This window comes from Mastigoproctus giganteus, chromosome 8, assembly GCF_048544385.1.
Source record: "Mastigoproctus giganteus isolate SK-2022 chromosome 8, ASM4854438v1, whole genome shotgun sequence".
NCBI lineage: Eukaryota > Metazoa > Arthropoda > Arachnida > Uropygi > Thelyphonidae > Mastigoproctus > Mastigoproctus giganteus.
This window is the reverse complement of record NC_143582.1, coordinates 27,930,937-27,954,795: the sequence shown is the minus strand read 5'-3', so window position 1 is coordinate 27,954,795 and position 23,859 is coordinate 27,930,937. Positions and strand designations below refer to the sequence as shown.

The 23,859-nt window shown below is 38.3% G+C and overlaps 1 protein-coding gene across 3 annotated transcripts in view; it reads left to right on the top strand.

The window, feature by feature from the left end:
- Nucleotides 1–8,769, top strand: part of LOC150081394 (cubilin-like) — a 196,386-nt gene extending 187,617 nt beyond the window's left edge. For all 3 annotated transcript variants that reach the window (XM_090379777.1, XM_090379776.1, XM_090379779.1), the window contains 7 exons: nt 16–235; nt 442–659; nt 806–973; nt 3,514–3,643; nt 4,010–4,077; nt 4,978–5,091; nt 7,804–8,769. In XM_090379777.1, coding sequence (XP_090235903.1) covers nt 16–235; nt 442–659; nt 806–973; nt 3,514–3,643; nt 4,010–4,077; nt 4,978–5,091; nt 7,804–8,003 — 1,118 coding nt within the window. In that variant the 3' untranslated portion in view covers nt 8,004–8,769. The remainder of the gene's footprint in view (nt 1–15; nt 236–441; nt 660–805; nt 974–3,513; nt 3,644–4,009; nt 4,078–4,977; nt 5,092–7,803) is intronic.
- The last annotated feature ends 15,090 nt before the right edge of the window (nt 8,770–23,859 follow it).

Sequence of the window (23,859 nt, the reverse complement as noted above, 5' to 3'; positions counted from 1 at the left end):
GCCGTTTTTTTCTAGATTACAAAGTTCCTGGCACAGCAGCTCCAAACGGATCTTGCATTTTCTCCTACTTAAGCGATAGCCATAAAACGGGGGATTTCAACTCCCCCCACTATCCCGCTAACTACCCTTCCAGCACCCGTTGCGAGTATTACTTCTTTGGGATCCAGGGAGAACAAGTGAAGCTGGTGTTCAATTACTTTAAGACCAAAATGGATGTGGAGACCTACGGATACAAGTTAGTTTAACATCCCATTCAATTTACTCCTTTCGGTGGTCTGTTATATCTTAAATGATTTCCACTGCCTTACCATTAATGTCTTCAGATTACAATTGACCAATAAAGTTTTATAAAATCATTGTTCTTCATATTTGAATCCCCCCTGGATATTCAACCGAAATTCGATCCATATCCCTTAAATTCTTTTATATTTCTCTTTTCAGTGATATCTGCAAAGAGGACTGGGTGGACATCTATGACATTTATCCCACTGGAAGAGAGCGCAAACTGGGTCGATATTGTGGAAGGACAGCGCCTGGACCAATAATATCTGACGTTGGAGTGTACAGCATGAAGGTGGTTTTGAACACTGATGAAACTGGAGTGGCCAGTGGGTTCACAGCTACCTACACGTTCTTTCCGATCCTTAGTATATTCGAAGGTAGGTGGCTAGAGCCCATACAAATAACCAGCAATTTCTTGGTGACAAGTGCTGCCATCTACCGAGAAAAACCAGAACTAATTTTGCATTTCTTTATTAATTACTCAATTTACATTTTTTTTTTATCTTTCTTTATTTGGGAACAGATTGCGGCCGTAATATTACTGGTCTGGAGAATGGACTAATTACAAGTCCAGGCTTTCCTGGTTCGTATCAGTCCCACAGACAAATCTGCAACTGGTATATAACTGTCCGTCCAGCGCATCGTATCCTGCTCTTTTTCGATTTCTTCCTGATTGAAGGAGATCCAGAACGTAAGTTCCAAATGATTATATAGATTTAATTAATGCGCGTGCTTAAAAATTTTTTCTACGCATGTCCATAAAATTTATGCAATTTTTTTTTATTAATTTTCTATACTAGAAAACGTAGTCGTGGAAATCGGTGGTTGTGCTGCCATCTATGGACGCATTACGTTACTAAAATTTCCAAAATTGTCAATATTTTACTAATATAATTTAAAAATTCATATTTCTACAACCGAAGTGTATTTTTAAATAACCTTCGAGATAATAGAAGTTAGAAGTGCCCTGATCAATGCTTCACATAAACCGGGATAGAGAACAACTTGTTTGTGGCGCATTTAATAAATCTGTCGAGGGTTCTCTATACCAAATGGACAGAGTGTGTTTCGGTTAGTAGTGTCCTTTTTACTGTCAGTTAATCGGAGTGAAATCGTTCGATATCTAAGTGGAGTGGGTTCCAAACATGGAACGGCCATTTAGTTGATAGAAAGGGTTTCATTGTAACAACATACAGCGTTATTACACAAATGTATTATCGTGGTCAGTGAGATATATCAGCAGTAACTGAGACAGAGAGATGCGAATTCCATATTTCAGCTTTCTTATTGTGTTTCAAGATAGCTCCATTGATAGCAAGGTTCATTGAGACTTCAGTATTAAACCATGAATAACGATTCGCAATATTGCGATGGATATGTTGCTCCTGTTGTTGTTGTAATGGGGTTTTAGGAGCATCAGCAACTAAGGCCATATTGCTCAGTGTACATTTTCTGTAAATTGCGTGTGTTCTGATGTCAATTTTCGGTTTTCTGGACGAAAAACCCGAGTTCCCGGGAAGAAAAAAACCATGCTACTCTCTCCTGAGACCGACTAACTCAGTCACGTAATTACACGTGTTGTGAGGGGCTGAGCAGATAAACGACAGCTATAAAAGAACCTTTTAAATGTTTGCATCAATTTTTCCATCATGTTCCTCGAGGAAATAATGTTACCAATCTTTGTACAGTTAATACATTATGAAAGAGGTCCACAACATATGAATAACTCTTTGGTAGGTGGAAAATATAAATCGACCAAGAATAGACTTTGAAGAACCCATTTGCAAATTCTCGCTATAAGTAACCAGATCAACTGGAATCGGTTTCTGCCGAGACCACAATACCCACAATCAGTAGATAAATTTATCAAAAATAGGGCCAGACCAACAACAATAGGACCAACAAGAATACAGTATTTAATTGAGGCTAATAGGCTGATATATTGTTAAATACGTTGTCTTGGAGAAGTTTGCAGATGCTATAAAGGATCATCAAAGAATTTTAATCCTGGAATCGATCAGCATATTAGAACTGTAGTTGGTGCGGCAATTCTTTTCGATATCAATGCTCCTCCTTTGCCCACTTGGCTTCAAGTGGTGTCAAACACTCTAATCTTATTGAATTCATATCTGTCTACATATCACCTGAACCATCCAGTCAAACTATTGACGAGTTCACGAATCAATCATCTACATCCAACAGCTCAACTGTTGGTATGTGGAGACTTCAATCTTTTCCAGTCCTAAATCACCACTGAGAATCGCTCGCCTCTTCTAGTCTATGAGGATGGCTCGAGTTAATCACAGGCCTCCAAGAGGACGACAAAATTTCCTCGATCTTTCCTTCTCCTCAGTGCCTTGCTTCCATCATGAAGTGATTTCCTCCAATCTAAACCACTCTAAGTTTCCACAGATTCTCGACTAACCCCTCTAAGTTTCCACAGATTCTCGACTTTTACATCCCCATCAACAGGAGCGTAAGAAATCTAACAGCTCCGAAATACCTCAACCCACAGCGCTGGCTGGAGGCTGCCACCTTAATTCCTTGAGACGTGCTCACCGACTACGATCTCAATATTTCTGTTAACAACTCTCTGGACCAAATCCGTTCTTGAATATGTAGCTGTTTCTGACTATGGTGGACAGCTGAGCCGACAACGTTCAAAACCAAACAGTTCCTTCACAGTAAGAGGAAATCCCTCTGATGTACTTGCAAAGATAAGGATAACTAAGCAACAAGTCACTCCAGCTATTAATGCCCTACCTGCCACAGCTGGCGATGGCGAAATGTCTCAGCACATATATCATAGATCTTTAATAGGTGCCTTTAACAGTACTTCTTTCCCACTATGGCACAGATCGGGTCCACCCTGTCCCTAAAAACAACTTTCATTTAAAGTCAACCAATTTTTGCCTATTTGCTGTGCATCAAGACTCTTGAGGACTTTGGAAAAGGCCTTAATGCCAAACATAACACACCAGATTCTTCCACAGATCGCTCCTGATGACAATCCCCTGCAAGTTATGAATACAATCCTCATGGACCTTGAAGAACACCTCTCCTGTTTGAATCTACAAATAAATCCGCTGATCAGAAGGATGTTCTTCTCTTTTTTAAGTGGAAAAACTTTGAGTTGTTTTGTTTTTTTTTCAGTTTAAATGGTTTCATCGTATATCACGAGTATTATTTTTATAATACAATTGGTTAATATATAATGTTTTCGTTTTTCAGGGCGTGGTTGTCCAGGGGCAGTTTTGAGAGTATGGCCAGAACTCAGTCATCCCCCGATGGAACTATGTGGAGAAGCTCTTAACAACGAAACTAAAGAGATCCTTTCCAGCTCCAACATCCTAAAATTGTCGTACGTAATGTGCAAGCAATTTAAATCGCATCTTCATCTTTCCAATGTAATTTAATTCAATTTTAATTTAGAATTTTGCGTTTTAATTAAACGTGCTGCCATCTATCGGCATAATATGGATCAAAGTGAATTATTTATTTATTAAAATACCAATTAAAATTGCAAATGCTGGAAACTAATAGTAAAATGTCAAACCTGTTAAATGCGATGACAATTATTAAAATAATGTCCAAATATTATTTTTTATCAATATTTGTAATAGAGATTTTAATAATTAAATAAACGCATTAACCTTTATCCATTTATGTCGGTAGATGGCAGCACCATACTCAGGTAAAATTGCTAATCGATTGTCTTTACATTTAGGTTTGTCACAGCTGACAAAGCGGTGGGAGCAAAAGGTTTCAGGGTCACGTGGACAGAAGTCAAATATGGTAAGTTTATTTTATCTACTAGCGTAATTTGTTCTTCAATTCAGGAAATTAATTTCTATAAAAAAAAACATGAAAATCGCAAGGCGATAAGTGATTGAGCACCCTCGTACACAGAATATTCTCAATCACTACAGTTTCCAGCGATTGCCACAGTGAATTGGGTGATGTGTGGTCCAGCATTGTCGTTTAACGAAATGGCATTATCAACTTTGAGGATTCGTACGTAATTTTGGGAATGAACGTGCTCGTCACTGTGAAAGCCATATTGTATCTGCAGCTGCAGATACGTGCCAGTTAATGGCACATTCAGCAACGTGCCGTATCGTTCAATAGAAGCATTATCTGAATCCTTAAATTTTCACAATCAAAATAACTGTTTTATTTGGCTCACTCTAGTAGTTTATTTTTAAAATTGATAGAAGTGCCGATTTATCATTTTTTTTAAATCTTGGACGTTACTTAAAATAAATATGACTAATATAATAAACTCTTATTGATAATAAATCCATACATAGAAGAGAAACATATTATTTTGCATTTTTATGAAAACCCCAAAGAGTAGAACTAATTAATTGGAAATTTCTCCGATAGATGGCAGCACTTAAGGTACCTAAGCAATTTTCTAGTCAGGTAATGCTGATAAATATGAAACAACGGTTGATGATAACAAAATCGAAAACTGCTAAGAAATGCAAGTGGTTTAGCAGATGTTTTACTCACCAATTTACCAGTTTATCACTGTCAGAAATACCCCTAAAAAGCCATTTGTTCACAGCTGCGAACCCCATTAATGTAAATGGTGAAAGTGTGTTTTATATTAGAAATGCATGAGTTGCCTTCGCTCTTACAGCAGAAACATTTGCGCCACATATTTCACCACTTTGTTTCTCTCTCAAATAGGAGAAGATTGCGACCAGTTCCAGTGTGCTCTTAGTGGTTTCTGCATCTCTTATAAAACCAAGTGTAATGATCTACCAAACTGTGGCTCAGTGGACAATTCCGACGAAATCGATTGTAAGTACCATTTGGAACTATTTAATTCGTCGCACTTATTTTTGACTTTGTTCAGTTATTTTATTTTTTTTGGTAGTTATTGGCACATCAGCTTCTGTGGCCATAGTGCACCTCCCAAGGTTTTTGCAGTACTTTGATCCAAGCCCGAGGTGGGATTCGAACCCGCGACCTTTGGATTGCTAGGCAGGCACTTTACCCACCCTGCTAGCCCGGTCGGCAAGTGTTCAGTTATGATGAGGTCACTAAAGCTGAAAATGCCAAAGGCGACTTTTGATTTTGTATATTTTAATGGTTGTTAAATGAATGGTTATTAGTAACCAATATTAAATAAAGTTGACTCTTGATTTTATACATTTTAATAGCTATTAAAATATTTTATCGTTATTAATAACTATTAAGTTTAATTTTAATAAGTATTACAATATTTTTTCATTATTAATAGCTATTTATAACCAATATTAAACGTTACAATGAATTATTCTTATATAGCTTAATATTTAAATAGTCCTGAAGATGATTTTGTACATTTTATTAACTATTAAAGACTTAATTTTAATAACCATTAATTACATAAATGGTTATTAATTAAAATTTATCGATTAATAAAATTATAACAAAAAGTAATTCATTACAACCATTTAATTTTTATGTTCTTTAAATATTAAATATAATTCATTATAACAATTAAATAATATTGGTTATTAATAACCAATGTTATTTGTTACAATGAATTTTTTAAATAATTTTTATAAGCAATTGAAACAGTTAAATTTTAATAACTTAAATGTTAAATAGTTCTTAATAACCATCAAAATATTTAAACTTCTTATAACAGGTAAATGTTTATTAATGACCCATTTAAATGCTATAATGAATTATTCCTATACAACTAAATATTTAAATAGTTCTGAACATGATTTTGTATATTTTATTAACTATTAAAATATTGTATTGTTTATTAAAGACGACTTTAATTTTAATAACCATTAATTACATAAATGGTTAATTAAATTTTATTGAATAAAAAAAATTATAATAAAAAGTAATTCATTGCAACTATTTAATTTTTTAAGTTCTCTAAATATACAAGATAATTCATTATAACAATTAAATAATATTGGTTATGAAATAAATGGCTATTAATAACCAATATTATTAAATTGTTATGAATTTTTATATAATTTAATATTTAAATCGTTCTTAATACCCATCTAAATATTTAAATCTCTTATAATAGGTAAATTTTATTAATAACCAATATTAAATGTTTATAATGAAATAGTTTTAATAACAAACATTTTAAATGGTTATTAATAACTATCAAAATATTCAATAAAGCTTAAATTAGTTAAATGGTTATTTTTTAACTATCAGAATAATTAAATAACTCTTAAGATAGTTATATTGATATTAATAAACAGTATTAAATGGATTACTGTTAAATAACTTTAAATAATTCAATGGTTGCAATGAATTACTTTTAAATAGCTTAAAATATTTAAAATTATTAAAAGCTCTCAAAATATTTAAAGTTATGTTGTTATTTGGTTTTTAGGAGCATTAGCAACTAAGGCCATATTGCTCCGGGATATGCGGTGGTCATTCCCTGCATTTCGGATGCGGAAAGGTCATTCCCTGAATGACCTTTCCGCATCCTCCGTATTTGGTGGTGACGGGCTCGAACCCCGGTCTAATCAAGAAGCGTGTGCTACGCACTGCTGCTCCTTCCCACCTGGCTACGGAGGCGCCAAAATATTTAAAGAAGTCTTAACATAGTTAAATTGTTATTAATAACCATAACTCAAATGGATTACTCTTATATTATTTAAAATATTTAAATGGTTAATGACTATCAAAATATTTAGCTCTTAAAATAATTATCTGATATTAAATTGTTATAATGGTTACTCTTAACTAAAAATATTTAAACAGTTAAATTTTAATAACTTAAATGTTTAAATAATTATTGAATATTTAATAAACTAATATTACAAATAAGTCAAATATTTAAATGCATTAAAATCTTTGTTGACCTGTTTGTGCGTAAAATTTTATAGAAATCCATACATAGAAAAGAAATATATTAATTTGCATTCTACTTTTCTTTTCATGATAACGCCAGAGAGCAGAGTTAATTAATTCGAAATTTCGACGATAGATGGCACTACACTATAATTTTGATAAAGAATAAACAATACAGAAGTAGTAGAAAGTTGTGTAGACAGATGGCGGCACGTCAAATTAATCGCCGACTAATTCACCATCGGTTCTAATTAATTTGAAATTTCGACGATAGATGGCACTGCAGTGCAAAATTTTGATAAAGAATTAATGATACAAAAGTAGTACAATATTATGTAGACAGATGGCAGCATGTGAAATTAATCACTAATTAAACTAATTCACCATCTGTTCTAATTAATTCGAAATTTCGACGATAGATGCCACTGCAGTGTAAAATTTTGGTAAAGAATACAGAAGTAGTACAATATTGTGTAGAGAGATGGCAGCACGTGAAATTAATCATTGACTTTAATTCACCATCGGTTCTAATTAATTCGAAATTTCGACGATAGATGGCACTGCACTAAAATTATGATAGAAAGTAGTACAATATTGTGTCAGAAGATGGCAGCACTTGAAATTAATCACTGACTTTTAATACACCCCCGTCATTGCCTAAAAATCTATTTTTTATATTGTTTTTAACAGGTTTGCCGCTACCTGCAGTGGATGTATACTTGGTTGTTGGCCTCTCCCTAGGTGGAGCTATACTCACCGTAATTACAATGTGCGCAGTGTTTCATCGGAAGTGTAAACGCCGGCGAACTTCACTGTCGCAATCCGACCACCGAAGAAAAAGTTCACAAGAAGCTCCAGCAATGCCATTCATATCTGTAGACAGTGTGTGATAACCAGCTCTAACCAGCCTTAAAATTCTACTAAAAGCGACATCTGTTAACGCAGAAGAGAAGCAGACGCTCGAAGGAAGTGACGTCACAAGAACTCTCGACCTCATCACTAATTTCGCTGAAACGTGGGCCAGAAAATTGGGTTTGTTAATCAGTTCTCCCCTTAGGACTAACTGACGACTACTAGCGCCACCTACCGTTTTTTCTCTTCCAAACCTTTGCCGTTGTGTGTATACTCTGTTGAAAGACATAGCGTAAACAAGTAATGTATCTCTTCGTTACAAGTGTTCGTAGAGTCTTCGAAATTTATCTACCAGGTGGCGCTCCTCAAGAAAATGGGGGTTCTTTTTATCCGTACGATACCACCAGAAGTGGTGGATAATAAAAAACTCTCAGAGATGAACTGAGAATGTCTGTTAAGAGCAGTTGTTTCCATGGTAATTCTTGACTGACTCTGTTTACTGTTTGTCAGAGCCATTACTTGTATATTAATTGTGAACTTCATGGAGTTCTGTTGTTTGTATAGCGATAATGTTTACAATGATGAAGTTAGTATTTCACGCCATCTACTGGTGTTTTTGCGAACGAGACTATAAATTTGTGATTTCCTTTTTTGTTTATTTTTCATGTGACTGTTAGATTGTTACATGTAATTTTAATAAAATTTCTGGTTGCCTGGCCATATTCAAACAAAACATAAATGTATTCACAACAGGTAGGCGAATTCTAATAAGGTACTAAAAAATAAAATTTTGTTACATGTAAATTCTTCATTCTACTCGTCAATTTATTTCTGTTTTCTCTTCATTTTTTAAGTTAGTGACTGCAAGATTCTGCGATCCATGGAGTAAGACTTCGAGCGCGGAATGAAAATAGGGTGCCACACAAGCAAACGATCAGCACGTGATAATTCAATGGCACTAAAGATCCCAGGTCTATGATTGGTAATGTGATCTTCAAATAGAAGCGAACTGGTGCTCAAATTATCATCAAACGACCCGAAAAACCTATGAAGCCAACGGAACGTGACAGGAGAGCAACGCAAAAAAATTATCCGCTCGGAACATTGGTCAACGTTGTCGCATCGTATACACAAGCCTTCAGTGAAACCATGGATATATATGTCAGCACCAGTACAGCGTGAATAATGCTGCATGATATGGATTATCAGGGTCATGTAGCCGCCTACTAATCGCCTCGACTAATGTCAGGCTCCATCTAGTTTGGTAAAAGGCCTACTGTTCTTAGACCGAAGACAGACAGGTAGACCATGTACCGTGACTCTTCACTCCTTTGTGACGAGTCACGGAACATGGTCAACCAGCATGATGGCCGTGACTAGATGTGACAGATGGCCAGAAAAAGCTACCTGCCGAACTGTATCGTTCTGACAATGAAAATTGCTAGAGGTAGCGTGATGGTCTGGATTTTTTTTTTACGGTGTGGCCTTGGACCATTGTTTGTTTTAAGCAAAACCATGAACGTAGAGGTCTATCTAGATGTCCTACGTTGCAGAAACATGTTGGGGAAAGTCAGTTTGTCAGTAGGACAATGCTCCATGTCATATTGCTCGGGTTGTGACGCGTTTGATGACATGAGTATCGAAAAGTTGGACTGGCTAGCCCGAGCTCTGACCTCAATCCTAATTGGAGGACTTTTATAAAAACCTGGTGGAGAACGTTCTACGAAGACTGCAGGCTGTCATAAAGGCTAAAGGTCTGAGCAGACGTTATTAATTTTCCTTTAAATAAAGGTTATTTGTAGATATTTAGGTGTCCAGATATTCGTGGTTAGGGAAGTATATATACACATAAAAAAATAATAGGAATGCAAATGGGACATCGGAGTGGGGGGTACAAATCCTGGTGGCCAGTTTGTAATCGTATTATTATTGCTTTATTTGACTAAAAACCAAATAAAAGCTTATAAAAATGCAAGGTTTTCTTTATTGACAGCAATGACATTGAAACGGCTGTCGGGGCAAAAGTATTAAACACAATAGGAAGCAACTCCTCTAGAAAACAAACAAAAGTCACTTACGTAGGTCATAATGCTGTTAAGCTTTTAATTTAACCCAAACCTTTAAATAGCTTGACCGAGTCATGAAGCAGATACCTGGAAACTTGGATAGAATGGTAATTGGGGAACTCTACTTGGAGGATCACATGAAGAGCCCGAAAACGCACGAATCTGACAAGATATTACTGGGAGAGACAGGTTGGTGATGCAGAAATCACGGATTATTCTTGAAGTCATAAATTCAGCACCTGGTTAGAAGCGCTTCACTTCGTAGATTCAACTAGTGGCTGAACCATAAAAATCTAAGATGATATAGGTAAAGTACATTACAAAAATGTTGACTGCATTCTGCGAGCTGAGCTATGCGCAGTGAAGTTAAAACAATTAATTGGTGGCGAGTTACATAATTATTTACTTTTCACTTCTGTTAATCTCAGAAAATAAAAAATGTTCAATTATTAAAAAAAATAAAAAAACTTCGAATGTGTGTGAAGTGTAACCCGCTGCGTACATTATTACCTGTGTGTCCTTGAAACTCGTGATAGATCATTTATATAAAATAAAAATTTATCTTCCTGTTTGAGCACTTTCGACTGGCGACAGCTAGTGAAATTCTAAACTGAGGATTAAGCCGTTTGTCTTCAATGCTTGGTGGTCATCTATAATAAGGAGAAAAGCAATAGGTGTCTCATACTCACATTATGAACATGTAATATGCCTAGCAGCCGATTAATTTTCTCCATGCTATAGTACATTCGGTGTGTAAAAATCATGCCGGGAAGTAAAAGTTTGTACTAACAGATTACTTTCTGGCTGAGGGCAAATTCCCTTTTCACCCATCCATTCACTCCAAATGTTTGTCTACTTCTACCTTGAACTTATTTAAGTTGCTGACCTCCAATACAACAGATGGATGTTTGTTCCAACTATCAACCACCCCACCGGCAAAAGGTAAATTTCCGCACATCTCTCCTGAAACTATCCTTTCTGAACTCGAATTTATGCACCTTCAGGTTCTTAATCTGAGCAAGAGAAAGAATCCTATTAGCATTGATGCTTGCTCAAACCATTCAAAGTCTTATAGTCCTCAATCAGATCGCCTCGCAGGAGCCTAGCCTCCTGAAGCGTCAATTTGCAGAAATTAGGCCTTTCATGGTAACAGCAACCCTTTCCACTTACTAATCTCCTTCCCTTCTCTGTACACGCTCAAGCAAATCTATATCCTTCCGAAAATGAGGCCTCCAGACCTGTACGCAGTACTCAAGGCGTGGCCTTATACAGAGGGACAACACCTCCTTTTCTCTGATAGCAAAATTCCTATATATCATTGACAAAACCCCATGACCTGCCCTGGCAGCCTGTCTGCATTGCTCAGAAAACTTCATATCTGCCTGCACAATTACTCCCAGGTCTTTTTCATTTTCTACCACCTTAAGTGTAGTACCACACAGTTGGTACGTTTCTCTGGGGTTACTTCTACCCATATGTAGTACTTTGCATTTGTCAATGTTAAACTCCAGTTGCCACTTCTTAGCCCATCTGCCCAAATTATCTAGATCCTGTTGCAGTAGCACACTGCCATTACTGTCATTAACAACCCTGCCAACCTTTGTATCATCTGCAAACTTCGACATTAAGCCTAATATACCTTCATCAATATCATTGATAAATATACAAAACAACAGTGGACCTAACACCGAACCCTGTGGGACTCCACTAATAACATTAGTCCACGAAGAGCAGCACCCATTAATTACCACCCTCTGTCTTCTCCCACTCAACCATTCCTTTATTCATAGCAGCAATTTGCCTCCAATGCCACACTGCTCCAATTTGTGCAGCAGTCTTCCATGTGCAATAGTATCAAAAGCCTTTCTAAGATCCAAATATATGATATCAAAGTTATTCCCTGCATCATAGTATCGAATCAAACTGGTCAGGCAAGACTTTCCCTTAACAAAACCATGCTGTGTCTGAGCTATAACTGAAGTCTTGTCTAAATGATCCTGCAGTGCTTCTTTAACCAGTGCCTCCATTAATTTTCCTGGAACAGAAGTTAAGCTCACAGGTCTATAATTACTTGTGTTGCCCTTTGATCCTCCTTTGTGAATTGGGGTCACATTTGCACATCTCCAATCCGTGGGGGACATCCCCTGAGTCCAAACAAGCTCTCATAATTATGGCTAAGGGTTTGCTTAATTGCTTTGCTGCCTCCTTTAATATAACTGGATAGATCCCATCCACCCCGGGTGCCTTTCTTGTGTTTATCTTCAACAATTTCTCCTCCACTTCGCTCTGTGGGGGGGGATTAAATTTGATGATTATATATATTTTATATTATTTTAATTTATTCCCCTATTTAAATATAAATCCCCTTTAAAATATCTCCCCACTTGCGCATCTGACTATTGCTTCACAGAAAATTCTAAGTTCAAGGGGAAAATCTCCTTAATATGTTTAATTACCTTTGGATAGGCTTGTACTCAGAACAACAAAAACACACAAATGTTGTTTATAAAAAAAAATCAGTTTATTAGACATATTTACGAGCATAATTAAAACCAAATAATAATTGAATTCATACATATGACAACATGATTTGGTCTCACCTACATGTGTATATATACATCATATTCATACTTCAGAAAAAAAATCATCAACAAGCTAATATCAATCCCTTCCTTTGTTAATATATTTTATCCTGCATCCTCTAAATACCATTAGTAAAACAATATCATTTCCATTCTATCCCCTTCTACATATGTTTAATACTGCATCAGTTAAATACCATTAACAAGAAATATCAATTCCATTCCATTCCTCCCTACATATACTTAATACTGCATCAATTAAACAAGAAATATCAATTCCATTCTATCCCTTTCTACATATATTTAGTACTGCACCACTTAGATACCATTAACAAGAAATATTAATTCCATTCTATTCCATCCTACATATATTTAGTACTGCTTCATTTAAATACCATTAATAAGAAGTATCAATTCCATCCATTCCTTTCTACATATATCCAACATTCTAAATATCTTATATCTAATAAATTTCCCTCTTTTTAATGTTCTTCCTTCCTGATTCTTCCCTAAACTATCTTTACAATTGGGTATTTCTAAAGTCCTGCTGACCAATTTACTGGGTTTCTACAGTTCTTGGTGTGTGTGTGAAGGTACTACTACAATCTAGCGACTTACTTGTAGAACTCGGCGGGGCGTCATCTTTCATCCTTCCTATCAGGTACAGCTTATCTTCACTATCTGGGGCGGCGTCTTACTATTCTTGAAGAATTAGGCACTGGTAGTGGTGCTGCCAGGTAGGTTTCGGCTTCATTTTATTCGGCCCGCTTGATGCGCCTCTCCTGTTTCGGAATGGCTACTATCATGTCGGTCGGGGCTCCTATTCCATCCGATTCCAGCACTTTGCTTTCCAAGATTTCAGGAATCTTTGTCTTTAACGGCTGATTTGATTCTACCTTCTTCTTGTGAGAGACTCGTTTATCTTTCACATATTTCTTCCCAACTCCTAGACGTCTCAAAGAGCCAACATTGACTATGTTACACTCAAAAAAAAAAAACTCTGACTTTCTCAACGACTAACCCATTCTTACTAGCACCGACCAAAATGTGTCTGACTAAACCATTCTTACTAGCCCCGACTAAAAAAACCTCAACTATCTGTTCCTAAACCATTTCCCTCACATAGACAAAAAATCACAACTTTGTGTCCTCCTAAACCATTTTAACTTACACGGCCAAAATCTCAACTTTGTCTCGTTTGCCACACTTTCACTGCCTTTTTCCTTCCTCTTACTGCCGATTTCGCCACGCCCATTTCCCAGTGACTTCTACCAATCTTACATTTACTTTCGGATTCTATCTCATTCCATTTGTTGGAAAACCCTTATTCCGCCGGCCCAGTAGCACGTGATCAATACACCCCTATTTTACAACCTGCTGGATGGGCCATCCGGTGTGCCAAAAAAACAACTTTATCCCTCTCATATAACGCCTTGTCTCCATAGCGTTCTAAAACCACAAAAAGTGACATTAGTGACCACAGCATCTATTTTTGGAAACTTGTGTGTGCCGTTTAAGAACCGGCTTCCGGTCTGCGCTAAATTGCTGTACTATTTTGACCTTGCACAAACCTTAACTTGTTTGTCGCACCAGACCCCCTGCTGTGTTTGCCGTAGTATTCTCTGTCTATTCCCTGCTTTAACGGAAGTTAATGCTAATGGCTCTGTTTTCATTTTTACTACACACTAATTTTATAATTCTTACTGAATAATTCTTGTTACTTAAACTGACGCTATTACCATATTATCCTACTAACAGCAAGAATCCAAAAGGAAAACTAACTTCCAAAGTCTAAAAAAAATATTTTATTTTTGGAAGATTTTCAAATCTTACAGCTCTCAGTTATTACAAAATCACTTAGCTCCCTGATGCAGTTTGATAAGCTTTTGGCGTCCACGTTCCTACAGAATTCCTCATGTGTGAATGTAGATGCAAAATACTGATTTAGTTTGTTAGCTACCTGAGAAGGATCATCAACAGCCCAACCATCAATATCAAGTGGACCAATCTGATTCATCCCCTTCCTTTAAGAGTTTATATAAGTAAAGAAGTCCTTGCTCTTGCCAAAGATTTCTCGTAATCTTCATTTGCCTGCCTAACCTCCTTTTTGACTTGATTACAGACTAGCTTATATCTGCCCTAGGCTTCTGTTGTTGTATTGTTGCCTAATAATTTCTATGGATCCCATGCATTTTTCTTCTCTGCCACGAGTCTCGTTAGTTCATCTGACATCCATTTAGGCCTAATCTTTGAACAGTAGTTCTTGGTATGAAAAGCCTTCCAAGATAAATTCTTTGAATGCTTCCCATTTAGAACTTGCTGTTGGTAACATCATCAATTGGTCCCACTGTATAGAATTTAAATACTGCCTCAGACCCCCGTAGTCGCCTTTACGAAATCAAAAACCCTTCCCTTAACCCCTGATGGTAGTGACATCTTAAGTAAATTCCACTTCAGCACACTGTGATCATTGCCCCCTAGTGGTTCCTTTATCTGCAGATTCTTAATGCATGAAGAATCACTGCTGATAATCAGATCGAGAGTATTACTGCATCTGGAACATGCTGCTGTAGAAAACAATCATCCAATAAATGCCCAAAAGTCTTGCTAGCGTTTATTCGTTTGAGAGAGTAAAGATTCCATAGGAAACACTTCATTTAAGTCACCACACTGATTAAAACTCTGTCTTTCTTGGTAAGAGCACCTCTTTGTTTCCCTCACTCGTCTCATTGCCCCCTCTGTACCCGTTCCGGCGTACTCAAGGTGTGGACTAACCATTAAACAAGGGACAGTCAACTCAATATCTCTGCCAGAAAAATTTCTGTTTATCTTTGCAACCTCACCTCCTCAAAGCAGTCCCTTTCTCTTATGCTCATGGGTTTTTTCTCTCTCTCTCTCTCTCCGTGCAGATAAGATATATCATTTGGAGGTTAAGAGGAACCCGGCATATATTTTAACTTCGGCCCTTCAGCGTACTCCAGAGAGCATCAATACTCTGTTCTGCAAAGAGCAGTGGTGTAAAGTACTGACTATGCACAACCTTGAGTTAAAAACAGACCGAGGCCTACAGTTGAGCTGACATTACTGAGTATCTGTTTCTTAATTACAAGAGATAATGTCGTGTGCATCAGTTATTCAGGAACTGACCATCAGTAATTCGTCTTCTGTACTGTCACCTAAGTGGTCCATGGTGAACTGGATCATGTGTTAGAGTAACTTGTTAAAAAAAATTGACTTTAGCGACCAAGAGATGGTTTGTATCCAAGTTTAGGCATTGCTGCAGAATCCAGTAAACGCGTGGTTTGAAGAGAACAATATCTGAACATTGTAATGGCCAGGAGAGATATCCGACCTCAACCCAACTGAACATCTTTGAAGTGCACTTGAACAAAGAATTAGGGCAAATCCAAGAGAACCGTCTTCGTTATTGAAGCTCATGGATGCTTAACCAGAGGGTAGAGCATGATAAAACCAGCTTTGTAGTAGAAAATTATTTGAATCTTCCACGACACTCAAGCAGTCATTGGGACCAAAGGAACACACTATTAATGTATTTGAAATTCACATTTTGTTCATAACTACAAGTGTCCTATAACTTTTGGTAGGATAGCGTATTTAAACGTAAAGAATCACATTAGCCCAAACATGAGTCACTGAGAGGTCAGCGATAAGAGGCAACTTCGTTGCAATATTTCGAACGTTAGTTTCTGTATAATGTGTAAACGTTATACACCACCCTCAAAAACGTATCCGGATCCTCCTGTTTTCATAGAACATTGGACACACTTTGGGGGAAAAAAAGACTAAAGCCGCTGTATAACAAAGGCGGATGATCCACACAAGTTGGTCCTCATAATGGAACGTAGAGGAACTGGCTAATATCAAGGTGGGTAGACGTGGGATGTTACATGTGCTGTCTTATCGATTCGTGCAACTGCTGGTATCCTACACCATCTAAAGTTGACCATCGGTGGTGTTGTCATGAAGTGGAAGTGTAGCGTTGCCGGGAGATGAGGAAAGCTCGCAAATAACTGCAAAAGATAAACCACAGTTCAAGGCCTCAACCCTGGTTGAGTTCTGTAGGACCAGATTATATACAAAGTTCCACTGCGCATAAACGAAACGATACCAACCATAATCAGTGGGGTCCCACTGCATGGTGCAATGAGTGCCATAATTGGTCTAAGGAAATCGGTTTTATGGAGTGGTGAATCTTGCTCTACATGGGTGTGGTCCATGCCCGAAGAACAAGGAGGTGCAGCTCTTTTTCATGGTAAGGCCTGCATTTTCGTTGGTTGTACGGGGAACTATGGAAACAGACGCCTACCTTAATGTCCTGGGCAATTCCACGCTCCCTAACATTGCGGCAGTCTTTGGTACAGACTGTTTGTTTCGGAGGGACAATGACCCATGCTGTAGTGCCGGTCCTGTTTGAGAATGGTCCATGGAGGAGATATATGTACAAGAGTTGGAATAAACTGGGACTTCTTATGAGCACCAGACGTCCCATACTTGAAGCTGTGCGCCGGCAGTTGAATCTTTTGTTTTAAAAAATGAGAAACCGCGTGTGTCCGGATACGTTTTGGAGGGAAGTGTAAATGATGGCGTTGTGTCAGTTGGTATGAATTTTTTTCCCCATCAAAGGAGTTTTCTCCATAAACAGTAACATGTTTTGTGTAGTAATATTTATGGTACTGAAAGGAAGAGCAAAGTCGTTAACTACAGACCGGTCGATTTGACTTGAGTGGTAGGGCAAAATGATGTAGCTAGGCAAAGATCAAGATTGCAATACGGAGACATTTACTTAGAAATGGTCCAGTATTGAACTCCTGTTATGAGAAAATCAAGTTTTAGAAATGTGGTCAGCTGTTTTGATAGTTGTTATTGTGAAAAAGGCTAATAAAAGGGTTGATATATATCCCTCGGGCGACCTCAACCTTGGAGAATGAAAAAGGCCTAGAGGTAATTGTCCCATCAGATATGAAGTTCGCTGAGTAGTGCACACAGGCTGTCAGGACAGTTTTTGTGAATGTTATACAGGAATTTTTCTAGCAGGGATAAGGAGGCGATTTTCCCTTTGTATAAGGCCATGGTTAAGCCACTCCTTGAGTGTTGCGTACAGGCCTTGAGGCTTCATTTTAGGAAGGATGCACAGCTGCTGGAACGAGTAGAGAAAAGGGCAATGAGATTATTAAGGAGAACAAGAGGGTGCTCTTACCAAGAAAGACAAATTCTGCAAATTGCAGCGCTTGGAGGTATTCTGTTTGAGGCAGCTCACTGTTGATGGGATTCTTCCTTTTTTTTTTTTTTTTTTAAGAAAACCCCAAACACGAGAGGTATTAGAACCTATAGTACTTAGTACCGTGCTTGGGTTGGAGGTTGAAAAGACGAAAGAAGATATTTGTTTACATTAGACTTGAACTTCTGTAGACTGAAATATTCAGGAAATACGTATGAAGGAAGGTTGTTCCAGAAAACGGCAGTTGAATGAATAAATGAGGAAGATGAAAAGTTGGTTCTGTAAGTTTGAAGTTGGACAGTAAATGGATGTTGGCTGGTGGCGGCACGTGTTCGGACTGTTTTGAAAGAGAGAACAGGAATTACAGAAGCCAATTCAGAAGAACAGTGCCCATGGAAGTATCTGTAGAAGAGGCATGCAGCAGAAACAGTACGTCTTTGACAGCGAGTGGAGAGACTCTGTTAGAGAGGAGTCATTAATTAACCTAACTGCCCTCTTCTGAATGGAATCAAGAAGCCTGAGAGAGGTTTTGGGGGCACCACCCCAGATGTGGGAACAATATTCCATGGCAGGGCGGATTTGCGATTTATACAGAGTGAGCAGCTGTTTGGAAGAAAAGTAACGCCGAGAGCGAAAGAGAAAACCAAGTTTTTTAGATGCAGAGGAAGCAATATTTGTAATGTGCTTGTGCCAAGAGAGATTAGAAGTCAGGGTAATCCCCAAAAGAGATATATCCTTTTGCCTAGAAATTGGAGTGTCACTAAAGATAAGCATAGGAGCAGAAGAATCCTTTTTGCGAGATATAAGACAAGACTGAGTTTTAGAAGGGTTGAAATCAACTAAGTTGTCTTTGCCCCACTGGAGAATTACCTGGAGATTGGCATTTAAGGAATTGGTATCGGATATTCGAGAAGTTGAAGCTGATTGAGCAAGGCAAGGTTTCTTAAACTGGAAGGTGGAATGCAATGCGCTATCATGAGCAAAACTATGGATAAGATTTCCGGTCAATGGAAGAAGGTAATTAATATACAAGAGGAATAAACCATAAGATTGAAGCTTGTTTAGAAGACCTTTATGCCAAACATGATCGAAAGCCTTTGAGATGTCAAGTGCAACTGCTTGTGTTTCATTGTACTTTTCCATTGAATTTGTCCATATATGGGCAACATAAGCCAGATCCATTAGAAATTGCAGTAGGCTCAGCATCTCGGCCAGCTGGGTCGATGTGACTAGAAAACGGAAGCCAGCTGGAGCTGTGAACATTAAAATCACCAAGGAAAATTACCTCACTGTTAGGAGAGTTGGACTGGAGAAAGTCAAGTTGCAACGAGAGGAAGTCAAAGAGTTCCAAGTGATTAGTGGAGTTGGGAGAACGGTAGAGATAAGAGACGAATTTTACAGAATTAGGTAGAGAGATTTTAAGACAGAGAAGATCAAAGATAGGACATTCTAAATTACCAATTCTCTGACAGGGAATATCGGGACGGACATATGCACAAGTATCACTTTTGAAGTGAAGGAATCATACAGCGAATAATTAATTTGGGCATCTGAGTTGAGCAGTGGTTAAATCAACCGATAACTGAGATTCTGTCAGAAACAGTAGTAGTAGTATTTGTTCCAGCAATTAACCACCCGCTCGCTAAAGGCAAATTTCCGCACATCTCTTCTACATCTGTCTTTCCTCAATTTCAATTTATGCCCCCTTAGATTCGTAATCTGAAGAAATGGAAGAATCCCATCAGAATTCAGCGTGCTTAATCCATTCAAGGCTTTATACACTTCAATCAAATCACCTAGTCTCCAGCCAGTGCAAATTGCAGTGGCTGGTGACTAGGCAACTTGGTAGGAGGATCCCTTCATTCCCCTCACCAATCTTGTTGCCCTTCTCTGTACACGCTCAAGCAAATCTACATCCTTCCTAAAATGAGGCCTCCAGACCTGTGCGGAGTGCTCAAGGCGTGGCCTGACCATTGCCTTATACAGAGGGATAATCACCTCCTTTTCCCTGCTAGCAAAATTCCTATATATCAGTGACAAAACCCCATGACCTGCCCTGGAAGCCAGACAGGCTTGCATTGCTCAGAAAACTTCATATCTGCCTGCACAATTACTCCCAGGTCTTGTTCATTTTCTACCACCTTAAGTGTAGTACCATACAGTTGGTACGTTTCTCTGGGGTTACTTCTACCCATATGCAGTACTTTGCATTTGTCAAGGTTAAACTTCAGTTGCCACTTCTTAGGCCATCTGCCCAAATTATCTAGATCCTGTTGCAGTAGCACACTGCCATTACTGTCATTAACAACCCTGCCAACCTTTGTATCATCTGCAAACTTCGACATTAAGCCTGATATACCTTCATCAATATCATTGATAAATACACAAAACAACAGTGGACCTAACACCGAATCCTGTGGGACTCCACTAATAACATTAGTCCAAGAAGAGCAGCACCCATTGATTACCACCCTCTGTCTTCTCCCACTTAACCATCCTTTTATCCATTGTAGCAACTTACCCTTAATACCATTCTGCTTCAATTTGTACAATAGTCTTCCATATAGAAATCAAAATAGAAATCAAATAGAAATCAAAATAGATGATATCAAAATTATTCTTTGCATCCAATTCTTTTGTAACCACATTATAATAACCAATCAAATTTGCCAGACAAGACCTGCCCTTAACAAACCCATGCTGTGTCTGAATTATTGCTGCAGTCTTGTCTAGATGATCCTGCAATGCATCTTTAACCAGTGACTCCATTATTTTACCCGGAACAGAAGTTAAACTAACTGGTCTGTAATTACTGGTGTCACCCTTCGATCCCCCTTTGTGAATTGGGGACACATTTGCACATCTCCAGTCCATGGGTACCACCCCTGAGTCCAAAAAAAGCTCTCATAATTATGGCTAAGGGTTTGCTTAGTTGCTTTGCCGCCTCCTTTAATATAACTGGATAGATCCCATCCACCCCAGGTGCCTTTCTTGTGTTTAACTTCAACAATTTCTCCTCCACTTTGCTCTCAGTTATTACGAAATCACTTAGCTCCCTGTTAGAGTTTGATAAACTTCTGGCACTCCCCTCCTAGAATAACTACTTATGGGTGAATGTAGATGCAAAATACTCATTCAGTTTATCAGCTACCTGAGCATGATCATCAATAGTCAACCCATCTATCTTCAGTGATAACTCTTTGATGTTTTTCTTAGCATCCTTTGCTAAATATTTCTCGTAATCTGCCTTTGCCTGCCTAACCTCCTTTGTGACTTGGTTACAGACTATTTTATACCTGCCATAGGCTTCTGCGTCGCCTGATACTTTATACGCATCCTATACATTTTTCTTCTCTACCTTATGTCTCATTAATTCATCTGACATCCATTTAGGCCTAAATGTTAAACAATATTTCTTAGTTGATATGTAAAGCCTAGTAGCTTCCAAAAATGCCTCCTTGAATGCTTCCCAATTAGAATTTGCTGTTGGTAACATCATCAGTTGGTCCCACCGTACAAGATACTTAAAGATGGTAATTAAATCTTTAAGTAAATCCCACGTCAGTACACTGTGATCACTGCCTTCTAATGGTTCCTTTATCTGCAAATTCCTAATACACGAATGATCACTGCTGATAACCAGATCAAGAGTATTACACTCTCTGGTTGCCTCTCGAACATGCTGCTGCAGAAAACAATCATCCAATAAATCCACAAAAGTCTTACTAGTGTGCGAGTGACCAACCCACAAGTTCCAGTCAATATCTGGGAAGTTAAAATCCCCCATTATAAGACATTCCGATTTACTACCCCACTCTATTTCTCTGTACAATTGTCCATTGTATTCATTCGAGTCATTAGGCCTATAACACACTCCTACTCTTATTTTTGCTTTCGCAGTGCTTATGTCACACCAAACTGACTCAATAGTGCACTGTTCATCTATAACAACTGGATGCACTTCTTTTGATTTTATGTTTTTCTTAATTAACAGCAGAGCCACCCCCCCCCCCCCCCCATTCTATCCTTTCTGTACACATTGTACTCCCCAAATTGCAGTTCTGCATCCCTTATATCTGTGTGACACCACGTCTCTGATATCCCAATAATATCCGCCTTTGATGTCTTGACCAACACTTCAAATTCATCAAATTTATTTACTATACTTCGAGCATTGGTATACATGTTCGTAATTCTTATTATTAGTTACCCTAACACATCCCATATACCCACTTGTTTCACGATTACTGCCATCAGTCCCTGAAATCCCCAACACCCCTCGCTCCAGGCTGCTACTTATTTTAATAGAAGTTGTGCAAGAATCACCTTCACCTCTGCCTGCGGCTACTTTTAACCTTTTAGTCTGTGAATCCCCCCAAGCTAGCAGTTTTCCGACCCACCTAACACTGCCTCGGTAGCATCAGCAAATATTCTTGCACCCTTTCTATTTAAGTGTATCCCATCCCTGTAGAAGCAGTCTCTCCTGTTAACAAGCACAGACCAGGCTGAAAAAAATTCTACCCCTTGAGCCTTGCACATTCCCTCTTGGGTTGAATTGATTGACAAGGCTTTCATCATGTACTCCCTCCTATCGTGTCTGGGCAGAATTGCAGACACTTTCAAATTTAACCCTGACTCACGACTTGTTTGCAACATCGACCTGTACTTGTTAAGTGAATTTGCAGATCTCCTACTCTTAGTGTCATTGGTTCCAACCTGTACAACTATATCACGCTTTGTGCCCTTAAAAGATGATATATGCTTTACAACGTCATCAACTTCTGCCCCTGGCAGACATACCCTGGTCCTGTTCCATCTATCCTTTTTATACAATATATTTCCCGTCTCCCTGACAATAGTCTCCAACAATAACTAGTTCCTTTGGGACCAGCGCATTCTGCCTTGGAGATTGCCGCTGTGTTGCCTGATTCCCAGGAGTGAGCTCTGGCGTTGAATTGGGCAGCTGAGAGCTTGATGAGCCCCTCATATTAATTTCTTTGAGGGCAACTACTCTACACCTCAAGCTCTCATAGACGCCCAGTGGAACGCTGAGTTGAGGCCTAATTTCTAGACACTCTGTGAACCTGGCACACACACAAAGACATCCTCCTTGGCTAGATCATGTTCCGTTCCAGAGAGTTCGGCAAATATTTCACGTTGCACTTTTTTTTTAGGCTGTGATGCGTTGGAGAATCGCCCTCCTCAGTTTTTCTCCGAGTCAGAGCACTCCTGGCACTCTGTGCCCGTTGCTTTGCTGCTCTAGTCAGGGGCATGATATTTTAAATTAATAAGATCAATAAATTTAATTAATTAATTGTCAATACTACACTATTTAATAGAATCCTAAATGCAGTGATGCGTATTACGCTATATAATTATACGTTAGAGCTGCCTAGTTACCACAATTTAAAATTTGAATTCCCTACCACTCTCTATACGAAAACAATGGCTGCAAGATTCGAACGAAACAACGGTTTTACATATATTAAGTAGTAATCTACAAAAACTCTTATCTAAATTAAAAATAACGAGCGTAACTCTAACTATGTATAAAGTACATTATAAAATAACAATTACGTAAACAAAATGGCAAACACTTATCACATTTTCGGAGCCTGTAACTGCATGGGGTAAGATGGTAAGAATATATATCCAGATCCTTGACATAATGTCGCCATGACAAGGCCCCCCCCCGCATACCCACTACGCGGACTCCCTCCAGTCACTGTCTGGCAGAGTAGACGTAGCAAGATTACACACTAGCTAATCCAGAAGCCTCCTAGAGAGTTACCAATAGGTTCGGTCCGGTGTACTAACTAGCGGCCCGTCTGCGAACGCAGTTTTAGAGCTGTAAGCTCAAAGTGTAAGGAAGTTTGGATCTCGCCATGGTGTTCATCATAACCTCGAAAGCCATCCATCATACTCCATGATGGGGAAGGGTTGACCGGAACTTAGCTCTGGAGACTAAACATGGGTTCCACCACTTCAAGCCTCCAATAAGCAAAGT